Source organism: Ruditapes philippinarum, unplaced genomic scaffold, assembly GCF_026571515.1.
Source record: "Ruditapes philippinarum isolate M1 unplaced genomic scaffold, ASM2657151v2 ctg8766_1_1_1_1, whole genome shotgun sequence".
In the NCBI taxonomy this organism is placed as follows: Eukaryota; Metazoa; Mollusca; class Bivalvia; order Venerida; family Veneridae; genus Ruditapes; species Ruditapes philippinarum.
This window is the reverse complement of record NW_026852361.1, coordinates 24,075-36,906: the sequence shown is the minus strand read 5'-3', so window position 1 is coordinate 36,906 and position 12,832 is coordinate 24,075. Positions and strand designations below refer to the sequence as shown.

The following is a 12,832-nucleotide window of genomic DNA, read 5'->3' as shown; positions in this document are numbered from 1 at the left end:
CCATTTGCAATTCGTCAGGGGAGGTCACTCTAACTGCCCTATTTTAGTACCCCCACAGTTACGTCCCTTTGATACCCTGACGCCATTTGCAATTCGTCAGGGGAGGTCACTCTAACTGCCCTATTTTAGTACCCCCACAGTTACGTCCCTTTGATACCCTGACGCCATTTGCAATTCGTCAGGGGAGGTCACTCTAACTGCCCTATTTTAGTACCCCCACAGTTACGTCCCTTTGATACCCCTGACGCCATTTGCAATTCGTCAGGGGAGGTCACTCTAACTGCCCTATTTTAGTACCCCCACAGTTCCGTCCCTTTGATACCCTGACGCCATTTGCAATTCGTCAGGGGAGGTCACTCTAACTGCCCTATTTTAGTACCCCCACAGTTACGTCCCTTTGATACCCTGACGCCATTTGCAATTCGTCAGGGGAGGTCACTCTAACTGCCCTATTTTAGTACCCCCCACAGTTACGTCCCTTTGATCCCCCTGACGCCATTTGCAATTCGTCAGGGGAGGTCACTCTAACTGCCCTATTTTAGTACCCCCACAGTTCCGTCCCTTTGATACCCTGACGCCATTTGCAATTCGTCAGGGGAGGTCACTCTAACTGTCACTAACATACCTAATTCAGTCCCCAGCAGTTACTTCCCTTGGATGCCCAGATTCTAATAAAATCAAAATTGTCTTCAACAACTAGAGACTAAGTAAAAAAGGGGGAGATTAATCAGCCTAAATACATGGCACAGATATGAGTGATGTTCAGTGATCATTATTTATGACAACAAATATACATAAAAAGTTTCAATTTTGTATCTTTAATAGTTTCAGAGATATGCAAAACTTGCATATAAAACTTAACCAAGAAAAGGAGATTTTTTTTTGTACAAAAGGGAGCATAATTCAGTCAAAATACATGGCAGAGTAATGGATCTTGAGATGTGACCTTCAATTATGACCTACGTACATGTGTAAAGTTTCAAGTAAATATCTTTGATAGTTCTTAAGACTTTTAACCTTTAACCAAAATTTCTAAGTTTCAAAGGGGCATAATTCTGCAATTAAATTGCAGGCAGAGTTGTCCAACTTTGCAAACTGATGTAAATTGTTACTATAAAAAGTATTGTAAATTTCAATTGCATATCTCAAGCAATAATTGAGATATTTGACTTTACAAAAAACTTTAACCAAAATTTCTAAGTAAAAAAGGGGCATAATTCTGTAAATATTGTAGGCAGAGTTATCCAACTTGTCAATCTGATGTACATTGTTACTATAAATAACTATTGTAAGTTTCAATTGAATATCTCAAGCAATAATTGAGATATTTGACTTTACAAAAAACTTTTACCAAAAATTCTTAGTTAAAAAGGGGCATGATTCTGTAAATATTGTAGGCAGAGTTATCTGATGTACATTGTTACTATAAATACGTATTGTAAGTTTCAATTGAATATCTCAAGCAATAATTGAGATATCTCTTGTTACAAAATACTTAAACCAACGCCGCCGCGGATGTGGACGCCGACGCCGGGGCGACTGCAATAGCTGTGCATATTCTTCGAATAGTCCAGCTAAAAAGCACACACACGTCACCTCTGTGCCACCGTATAAAAGACTTTTACCGCAGATATGTATTGAAATCTAGATAATTCTTACCGATTATGTATAATCTGACTACCAGAACCCGCATCGTATATGATATGGGTAATTGTATTCCCTATAACTGGTCTTGTTGACTTGATCCTTTCTTAAAGCTGTGTGCTGCCAGATGAACCAAAATATCTCAAGAAAATCAACCTTGAGAAAAATAAACTAAGATTTTATTTTACATTCTAAAAGAGACTGTATAGCAACAAGTATTTTCATATATCAAATATGAGCGTTGATACGGTGCTCGTTTCATCAATTGAGCCGCGTCACGACAAAACCAACATAATGGGTTTGCGACCAGCATGGATCCAGTCTGATCAGGATCCATGCTGTTCGCTTACAGACCTTATCACAAGTAAAGAAACTGATAGCGAACAGCATGGATCCTGATCAGACTGCGCGGATGCGCAGGCTGGTCTGGATCCATGCTGGTCGCAAACCCATTATGTTGGTTTTGTCATGACGCGGCTCAATTGTATTCTGCGTTTTTTGTTTTTTTTTCACATTGCCGCGTCACCTTGTAATAGGATAAATACGGTGTAGAGGATCGTCTGCTCGTGACGTAAGACGTCATCATCATTTCTAACAACATTTCGAATATGTGCAAAGAAGTGACAATACACCATGTAACCCTTATCACTTCTTTGCATCTGCAGACCCAGACAAAATGAATGTTTAATTTCAGTTGTAAATGTTTAATAACTATTCTACTTTGTCAAGAGGCTGTCGGAAATAAATACATGTACATGTTTTGATTTGTGAAGAAAAAATACTTTAATATATAAAACGATTTTATATCCAGATATACGATATACGCACTGTGTTCGGCACGTTGGACTTCGTCCTCCCCCATCCACCCTCCCCTCCTGTCCAAAACAAAACTCTCACAATAAATGTACTTACTTATTATACAATCAGAAATACACATTTCTGACAATTTGCCAGTACAGTTATATTATTTGTCAGAAAATATATGACTGTAATACAAAAGGTAAAACGTGTATATCTATGTCTACAAAAAGACTGTATGTACAGGGTGTGTCGGGCGTAGGGGATTGAGGTGTTGCGGGTGGGCGGGGTATTGGTGTCGGGGTTTAAACTCGGCAAACACATGTGGACGTACGTCGTTTTCAGCGAAAAGGGTCTTACAGTTCTGCACTTTTTTACTTTCTAAAAATATACAATGTTTTATAATGTGCTAAAAAAAATTAACTGATAAACACGCTATAATAGTAGCGAGGTCAAACTTATGTTTTCATTTTTAAAAATATTTGAAACCACCAAGAAATAAACCAATAAAACCACTTACCTTGAATAGGACCGGAAATTGCATGTGCTTTGAAGCAAAGCACTGATGTTGAAAATCAGGTGATAATAAGAAGGCATGTGTAGGCCTAGTCCAATAGATTAGACGTTACAGGCTTGTTATAGTTTTATGTTGGTCAAGCCTGACGTCTAATAGTTATTGCTCATAAACGCGTAGCATTTTGAAAAATTAAAAAAAATGTCTGTTGGCTTGCCTTTTCAAGCTTATTCAAAAGCTTATCTTCTGTTTCTTTCATTGCATGGTCTATCATTAACAAAAACTTTCAAACAATGGACTTATCAATCAAAAATAAAATAGAAATATCAGTCTATTTCGCTCACGGCCATACTGGTTAAGTAAAGCGTTTTACAGATTGATTCCATTTTTTTGAACGGAAAAATATATTCGAACACACTGACGGTGCATGGGCAATTATTTCGTTAAAAAATATTCCGTTAGAAACTTCTGGACTCATTTAAACGCTTACATTTGTATTAGCCAATCAGATTTCTCGCACCTTATGGCGGCCATTTGTATATCGGCTGTAAAAGGAATTTGACAGTTAAATTATTTTGTTAAAAGGTATTTATTTTTTAGTTTTGTTTATAAATAGGTCAAAATTAATGTAAATACAGGCTGTTTTAATTGTTTAAATTCATTAGATCTAAATCGATGTCTAATGTCATTTTTTTTGCTACACGATTTTGCAAAGATCTGTTAAGACCTAACGTAACATGGAAAATGAAAAATGTAAAATATCAGATTAATGAATGATAAATATGAAATAGGTTACGTATAGGTCTTATAATTAGGACTAGTGTAGGCCGCGTAAACATAATTCCACTTACAGTTTATACACCTCGGTTGTAAAAAAATGATAACACAGATATCACGATTTTCACGTGCTATATTTTCTAACTTTCCCAACTTACTTTTGAATAATTAGTAATTCCCGTGCAATGTGTATTGACTACAGAGGCATACCCAGTACACACATGCATTCCAGTGATCTCATTTAATTATTTGAGCCGCGTCATGACAAAACCAACATAATGGGTTTGCGACCAGCATGGATCCAGACCAGCCTGCGCATCCGCGCAGTCTGATCAGGATCCATGCTGTTCGCTTACAAACTCTATAACAAGTAGAGAAAACGATTGGTAACAGCATGGATCCTGATCAGACTGCGAGGATGCGCAGGCTGGTCTGGAACCATGCTGGCCGCAAACCAATTGTGTTGGTTTTGTCGTGACGCGGCTCATTTGTTTTAAACACTATTAGTATAACAATGTTGTTGGGGTTTGTTTTTTTCTTTTTTTATCTTCTTTTTTTTTCTTCTTTTTTAAAGAATAGATTGTTCCATTGTACATGTTTAACAAAGATCATGCAAACGTTTATTCAAATTAATCAACATGATACACAGATCAGCATTGATCTATGGCAACAAAAATCATACACAAACTTATTTAAGTTTACCAGCGTCTTGCGCATGGTAAGACATTATGTTGTTGTGTTGAGCTTCTATTGATCATGCCTTAATTAATTATAATCTTTTGATAAATTCCCTTGCAATATTTTGTGTAACCAAACCTTTAGGAATAGCATCTTACGACATGTTTCAAACTGTTGCTGTTTCAATGAGCAATTTACTGGAAGATAGAAAATGATAGACAAGTGTATGTTTCAATGGACTTTATTAGTAAGAATAAAATTCAGAAACATGTTTATGACAATAATATTTAAAGATATAAAATCGATGCCTGAGCAGAACATGGAAAGACGAAAATAATAATGTGAAAAACAAGCAAAGCAAAACAAGAAAAAAAATAATAATAGAAAAACAATTAAAACGAAACAGCAAAACAACAAACAAACATAGACACATATGCACGTGGTTACTTTCTTCTTCTTTTAATCTGAAATTTAAAGAACAAACTGGGTAACAAAAGCTTGTTTTCGAGGAATGATCAATTTTACATATTTGAGCCGCGTCACGACAAAACCAACATAATGCGTTTGCGACCAGCATGGATCCAGACCAGCCTGCGCATCCGCGCAGTCTGATCAGGATCCATGCTGTTCGCTTACCAACTTCTATTACAAGTAGAGAAACTGATAGCGAACAGCAAGGATCCTGATCAGACTGCGCGGATTCGCAGGCTGGTCTGGATCCATGCTGGTCGCAAACCCATTATGTTGGTTTTGTCATGACACGGCTCATTTATTCAGTATTGCTTTTTTTAGGAACTTCAGAAATTTGCACAACTTGGACTCAGAGAAAGAGGACACTCCGACAGGAACACAATTCTAAAAATCATGATAACTGCGTATGGTATAACTACAGAGATCGCAACTTTTCGGTCATTTCCGTCAAACCTCGTGAATATGGGAATAATGGTCAGACAAAAAGTAAAAAAGATAACACAAGCTACGGGCTAAAGTCTGGTAGAAGTTCCCTCAGACATGACTTTGTATATAAATGTACTTAAATTCATATTGAAATGTTGTGTTATATCAACATATTCGGACCATTTTCCAATAACAGAATATGTTTTCATAACAAAGGAGCGTTTGCGCACAGTGAACTTGGTCAATGGTTTGAAATAGGAAGGACTAAACTTTTGTCTTTATAACAAGTAGCTGAGGATAAAGTACGACATATAAGCACCGCGAGCTTTTATTTCAAAGTTATCTTATCATTTAACCTTCGTATGTTCATTATATATGCCTTTGTCCAACAGTAAAGCTGGGATCAAAGTTGAAACAATTTCTGCAATATATCGAAAGTTAAAGGCACATTATTGCGTCAGAAATGCTATTATTTTTATTTCGCAAAATTTTAAATATTTGGTGTCTTAATACAAGTTCCACAAAAATACTTATTTGCCATATAAGTTAACTATCTTTGCATCTTTTGCTTTGCTGGCAATTGGTATAATTATAATGAATTAGTATTTTGTATGGAAGTCAAAATACTATTTGTTTACATTTTGCTACCTTTACGACACATTACTGCACATTCAGCACTACTTTTTTCAGCTGTTAAATATCTTACATGTTCTAAATCCTTTATTAAAACATTATTAAACATGTGTTTTACATTTCTAAAGAATTTAATAAAAAGGATTTCTGTGGCATAATGTGCCTTTAAGAGATTTCAGCTTGTGTTTGAGTGAGTTCTTTAAATTTGTAATAATATTGCAGGACATATACCTAAATATACATACTTTACGTTTTTTTCCAAATATTTCAACAATGGATAAAATGATGAAAAAAGTCTGAAATTATCAATTCTTACCTTACTCACTTACAGGTGGAAGACCATCATCAGTGATGTCATATCCGCTTATGCCAAATGCTTCTATAAGATAATATAGAACGATTATTTTTTCACTTCATAAAGTTGTGAAACAAATGATCTTTTAATGTGTAAGCCAGGGTTTTTGTTTTAAAAAAATAACCTGACAGAAGTTTTCTTGGTCGGCTCGACGCCTATTTTGTTTTATAATTTTATAATATATGAAAAATAATGAAGTACTGTATGACTAAAATATTTGGTTTGTCACAAAATACTATGCATACATTCTTACCCTTGAATTCTTTGACAGTTCTAGAAGCTCTAATAGCAGAGTGGTTGATGTCGGCATCCATCACAATATTTGACAGGCTCTCCGTAACAGCCATATCAGCAATTTCTGTCAAGAAAATAATTATATCATGTACACTAAAAAAAGTATCTACTCAGAATTAAAAAAAAATTACGAAAGATAATGGGCCGGGGTTAATGTGTGTCAGCCGTTGCTGAGTACCTGTCCAAAAAGTACTGGGAACGGTGTGGCAAATAACCCTTAAAAATAACGGATGTCATGGTGAAAAATCATCGGTCAGCTGTAAAAAAAAACATCCAAACTCATTGGATAAGTTTTATCTCTGCAACCATACAGTTTCCGTAAAAATGTACAAAGGTCGTGTTGTCGCTAGCGACGCGACGAAAAGGCGATAACGATAGAGGTTGCGTTGTCGCTCTCCACAACGCAACGCGCAATGTACCAAATCAGCCACCATCAAATCAGCCACCATCAAATCAGCCACCATATTCAACAACCAGACAGTTTCCGTATAAAGAAACAACCTTTATTTTTAGATATTTGTCATAAACAACTGTTGAAAATGTAGAATTATCAATATATTCATTATTTATTTAAAGGCATTATTTCATACACAGATCAGTTTTACCTGCGCCCCGCTCTGGGTAAGGCCCTACCCTGCGGAAACTGCCAAAAGGTTAAATGTTGACTAAAGTCACAACCTTCGCATTCACCCGGAAGTGAGGTGCAGACAAAAAGTAAAAAATCAGCTATCCTACGCCCTTCCCCGGGCAATAGGAATGTCCTGTGTATCAATCAAATCACTTACGGCTGATGATACTGGAGGACAAAGATATGTTGTCGTCTGCTGCACTGCAAAAATTTACCGTAAAATTTTACGGGAAAAGTCCTGGCAGCTGGTTTCCAGGACTTCCCCGTATATTTACGGTCTATCCGTCGTAAAAGTACTGGTCAAGCAGTAAATTTACAGGCCTTAAACATTACGGAGGCCCAGTAAATATACGGATCAATGCTAGAGTCCAGCTGCCAGGCCATTGTTCCTGGGCAGAAAAAATGGTTAACTTCAAAATCGCTTTATGTGCATCTGAAATCACATAGCAGAAACAATCAAATAAAGACATTTTTTCAGCCCTGTGTGCTACTTAACTTTGAAATGGTGGTTATTTATCGAAAGATGGTGGGTGGGGTAGTAATTTTCAGATATTAAGCATAATTTTATAAAAGCTCAAAAAGATCGAGTAATCAAATGACATTCTGAAAATCAATTAAATAGATCTATAACTTTTTATTCTTTGAAATCGAAACAAAAATTCGTAACGAGCAAATTCTTGTACTAATTAGGATTTTTTGTAAGACATGTTTTACCTCTTGTCAAACTTAGTAAAATGGCTGCCGTGGAACGCTATCCCGCAATGCAACGCAAACGAGAGTCCGATACCGTATAATAGTGTACGGGCTGAACCCGTTACGGAATACCAGTAAACGACTATAAATTTAACGGTAATTTTTTACAGTGTGGCATCACTGTTACGGTGTTTGTGTTGCTAGGCAACTCCTGCTTAAGAGTGTCGGCTGCCTTGTCTATGATGTATGTCACGTACTCTTCAACTAAAAAATAATTTATGTTAAATCTTTATTTTATGTTATAATGACATGGTGTCACATAACGAAAAGTATTTGTTGTTGTCGCCTTAATATCTAAATGATCAGTATAAATTTGAATGTGACGATCGGTTTAATAGCACATGCATTTTTATATTGAATGCAACATTTAACAAAATGTATCACGATCTGTTTAAACTAAACAGCTCATTAAATTGCGGTTCTTTAAAGGTGTAGCAACGCCAATAAATGTTACAAATGAGGAATACAAAACGGACATTTTCAACTATCTGACACAATTTTGAAAGATATTATTTAAGATTACCAAAGTTCCACAAAATAAATAATGGAATTGTAAAAATAGTTGGGAAAAATACATATATTTACCAAGTTTGTCGTCTGCTGTGACCTCAATCACTGCTGAATTTTCATTATCAACAACATCATCTAAAAAAGGCAAAAGCTTTCAGATTTTCAGATTGTTATATTGTATAAATTTAAAGTAATGTTTGTTATACTTTTAATTATATAAAAGTTTAACAAAATGTAAAATGTTGTTTGTGTGTTGTTGTTGTTGTTCTTCTTCTTTTTTTTTGTGTTTGTATTTTCTTTTTACAGGAATGGAAATGATAATAGAAAAATGAATAAACAACTACATACTAATATAAGATATTAGGTTTGAGTTGGTTTTTTGGTCAGTGAAAAATAGTGACAAATCTGTAATTTGATTTTCGTTCCTAGACAATAAAACTGGTAGAAAATATACTGCAGTAAGAATTTTTTTAAATTAATGTATAAACTACCATACCATTGTGAGATGACAGGTTTTGAGGAACAATTTTGTCTGACTTGTTGGCAATCTTACAGACGACCATTTCGGCATTTCCTGTTTCATTTAACAGGGTTTCTGGGTCAAGACTCTTGCCTCTTCTTGCATAATATCTTTGGCGCAAGCGGTTTCGAAATCTTGCAAACTGTAAAAAAGTTAATGTTCCTTATATACAGTATTAACCTGCATTGAGATTTCAGAAGCCACCGATTTTATTGTCCAATTTTTTTATTTGAAATGTTATTGATCTGCTCATGTATAAATCTTCAATTCCGACAAAATTCTTAGAATTATCTTATCATTTGATCATTTTATAATAATAATAATAATAATAATAATGATAATAATTAATAATTTTTATAGATAATAATAATAATAATAATAATGATAATAATAATAATAATAATAATAATAATAAAATAATAATAATAATAATAGTATGATAATAAAGTTAATAATAATGATAATGTTTATAATAATAATAATAATAAAAAAAATAATTTACTAGATCTAATTGCTATTTATTTATTTATTCTTTTATTTATTATTTATTAAATTAATTATCTATTACTTGATATATTTATTTATTATTATTTATTTATTTATCATATAATTATTATTTATATATTATCTAATCTTTATCATCATCAACATCATCACCATCAATAAATTTCCCCAAAGTAAATTCTGTTGCCATTTTAGATGTACCTCAGTAAAACAGTTGATTATTATCTAGACTGAATTTTGAAAATTCTATTTGTGCTACTCACCCTTTCATTGCAAGACTTCTTAAAACTTATGAGCCAAACGAAACAGCCTCGACTATCACTAGCCATTAATTTTCCATGCTTAAATGGTTTTAAAAAACAGCTTGTGTAATTTTCCGGGGTCAATATCACGTTGCTAATGCGTAACGTCAATTACTTCTGTGACGTCACAATGCTACCGTTAAATTAAAACATCGACGAATGCTAGTTGGCAACGGGATAATCTGGTTCCCTGTCCAATTATGGTTCCCTACCAAGCTATCAATGTCTGCCTGAAGAGCTTCTTTAAACCAATATGATTCATGAGTTAATATCAACATTGATATCTATGCGTAATTCCACTAATTATGATAATAAAAAATAAAAATAAAAAAAAATAAATAAAAAAAATCAATAAAAAAATCGGCTGAATCGTAGGAAAAGTCGGAAGATGAATCAAACACGTCTTCATTTTGGAAGATTGATTGGATGATTAATTTACTTAACAAATTTTAGTTGGACAATGCCTTCAGCATTTTAAATATAACAAAAAAGAAATGAACATGCTTAAAAACCTGATTAATGATCGTAGACTTGTCATGATTTTAATATGACAAGTTCTCTGTTTTAAGGAGATCATAAGCCGTACGCGTGTTGACGAAGCAACTCGTTGAAATTAAAGTATCGACTTAATTCAATGGTAGATATTACCTCATCGCACACTTGGAAAATGCTCCCAATCAGTCTGTTTTTTGTTTTCTTTACACACCGTCTACTCGAAAGTAAAATATGTTTTATAAAATCGTTAGAATATCAAAAAAAAAAAATGTAGCCGCAAAAGAGTATGATAAGTGCTTGAATTTTTAAAAAACGTTTAACTGCCTAGTTGAATCCTGAAAACGGGATATTTCTTTTCCAAAATGATCCCAAATGAAATATATCTATTTTCAGGCTCAAAAACAGTTTAACGTTTTTTTTAAAAAAAATTTATATCACGCATTTAAGTTAATCGTTGGTGCGCTACTTTATTTGTTGATATTATAACGATTTCTTAGAATAATGAAAAATATTTATGTTATCTTCGAGTCGACAAAAACAATCCGAGCATTCTGGGAGCATTCTGCAAGTGCGCGATGATGTAGTATCTCATCATTGTAATTTTTTGACAGTTTAGCACATAATTAAATAGTGAGAACTTTTATCTTCAGATTACCTTTAATGTTGACCAGTCAATTAACATACGATGATAGAACGATAACATAGAAATAATATTAAGAATAAGAAATGTATATGAATTTAAGACAAGGATGATTCTTTTCTGTTTTGGTGCGTCGTACAACCAAATAAACATTATTATCCTGATTATTTTCCATTGGCAAAACTTTAATAGGAATTTCTCTTAACACTCTCTTCGTCACCGCCGTGGATTTTCGACAGGGACTTTTGATGCTATTATGTGAGGTAGCTAACACGCTAGCTTATAGAACGTCAGTGGTTCTACCCTGGTGACCGTTTGTGTTAATACGAGATTCATATTAAATTGGTGGCAGCCATTCAATGTAACCATGATTTGCACGTGAAAGAACATGTTTAATATACCGTTGGAAAGACAATTGATTTTTCTAACCAACAGCACGATTTTCACGTGCAAAATATTGTAGCAGGTCATTTAAATACATGTGGTTTTGTATACTGGTTGTAAAGTATACTGGTTGTAAACATGGCTGAGCTGTGAGAGGAGAGGAGCAAAAATACTACTTGAAAAATTCGTGGGTAATTGGGAACAAGTAAATGCGAGTCAGAAATATAAACGGATTTAGATTTAGTTTATTGTTAAAATGCCCTTACATATCGTACAGTTGCCAGGTTGGTGTCAATGTCTGAATAAGACATCAGTACTATCAAAGCCATAGTTGATGAAGATGCAAGATATACCGTTGAGGAGATTAGGGACATATCAGGCCTTAGTGAGTCATACGTGTTTATCATCTTGAAAGAAAATTTAAAGGTCAGTTGACATCATATTTACGTAATATTTTTTTATATTTGATAATGTAGAACAAACTTAAGTAAGTTTTTTTTACACAATTCACGCTTTAAATTATTAGTATTTGCCCCAGTATTACCATTATAAACTTTTGGTACAATCAATGCATCAAACCTTGCCTTCACGGTTATTTCCACCAGTGTATAAACGGTTTACCCAAACAAACAGTTCAAAGCTGTTTTATCGGAATGGATTCTGGAAAAGTGTGTAACGGTCCATGGTGAATTTCATGAAGGACTATACTAATAATTTTTTCACAGATATGACGCACTGCCGTTGCTACTTATTAAACCATGCCCCTCTTATAATGCACGGGAGGGCATCTGAGGTCTTCACCAGTAAAGCTGGAAAACCTCAATATGACCTTTAGTGTGTAAACCCAACTACACAAATATATGTATAGGATATCGACCGAGTACGAGGTCTTTCTGTTTAGGAAAGACCTGGTGACACCGAGAGCGCGTAGCGCTCGAGGTGTTTCATAGTGACTAGGTCTTTTCTAAACAGAAAGATCGATGTACGAGGCCGATATCCAACTTACACACCGTAAAACTTTATTTTCTTGAGCACAAATATTATTTTTAACACAACGCATGTACAGATAAGCTTTTATCAACGTTCTGTTTAAATACAATATACATTTTGCTAAATGTGCAATTTGTCAATAATAAAGTAAATAGATCTGTAATAGAAGGTATGTTAAAGAATGAATAATTATGTTGATAGTATTTCGTATCAGACAATGCAGATTCTAGGACATATGCCCCCCGGAAGTTGCCCCCCCCCCTTTTGCTGTTGTCATCACGTTTATAAATTTTTTTTGTATGCCAATGGAAATATTATAGTACATTTATTTATGGATGCTAGTTTGACTTTCAAAAATTTGCGTGAGACTTTTTGTGTATTTAAGCACAATGAAATTTTCTACAATAGGCGATGAATTTTGGTAGCAAACAATTAAACAATAAAATATTTTAACATTTTTAAAACAGGGAGGGGAGGGGGGACAAATGTCCACCCCTTCCAATGATATGAGGGGGC

General features: G+C 34.3%; 1 protein-coding gene and 1 long non-coding RNA gene across 2 annotated transcripts; both read right to left on the bottom strand.

Annotated features, from left to right (window-relative positions):
• Positions 1 to 4,636: 4,636 nt before the first annotated feature.
• LOC132758053 (uncharacterized) lies at positions 4,637 to 7,417 on the bottom strand. Its single transcript, XR_009629529.1, has 4 exons — positions 7,376 to 7,417; positions 6,550 to 6,654; positions 6,258 to 6,320; positions 4,637 to 4,875 (listed from the first exon to the last, which is right to left on the bottom strand). It is a non-coding gene; the product is annotated as an uncharacterized LOC132758053 (long non-coding RNA).
• Positions 7,418 to 7,547: 130 nt separating this feature from the next.
• On the bottom strand, positions 7,548 to 9,927 carry LOC132758042 (uncharacterized). Its single transcript, XM_060749563.1, has 5 exons — positions 9,769 to 9,927; positions 8,978 to 9,143; positions 8,557 to 8,616; positions 8,080 to 8,175; positions 7,548 to 7,651 (listed from the first exon to the last, which is right to left on the bottom strand). The coding sequence occupies exons 1-5, from the start codon at positions 9,832 to 9,834 to the stop codon at positions 7,548 to 7,550; spliced, it is 492 nt and encodes a 163-aa protein (XP_060605546.1). The 5' UTR covers positions 9,835 to 9,927.
• Between the last annotated feature and the right edge of the window lie 2,905 nt (positions 9,928 to 12,832).

Coding starts and splice junctions, on each gene's coding strand:
- LOC132758042 (XM_060749563.1), bottom strand. CDS start 9,834: ATGGCTAGTGATAGTCGAGGCTGTTTCGTTTGGCTCATAAGTTTTAAG. Junction 9,144..9,768: donor AGAAGTCTTGCAATGAAAGG/GTGAGTAGCACA, acceptor ACTTTTTTACAG/TTTGCAAGATTTCGAAACCG. Junction 8,617..8,977: donor AAACCTGTCATCTCACAATG/GTATGGTAGTTT, acceptor TGCCTTTTTTAG/ATGATGTTGTTGATAATGAA.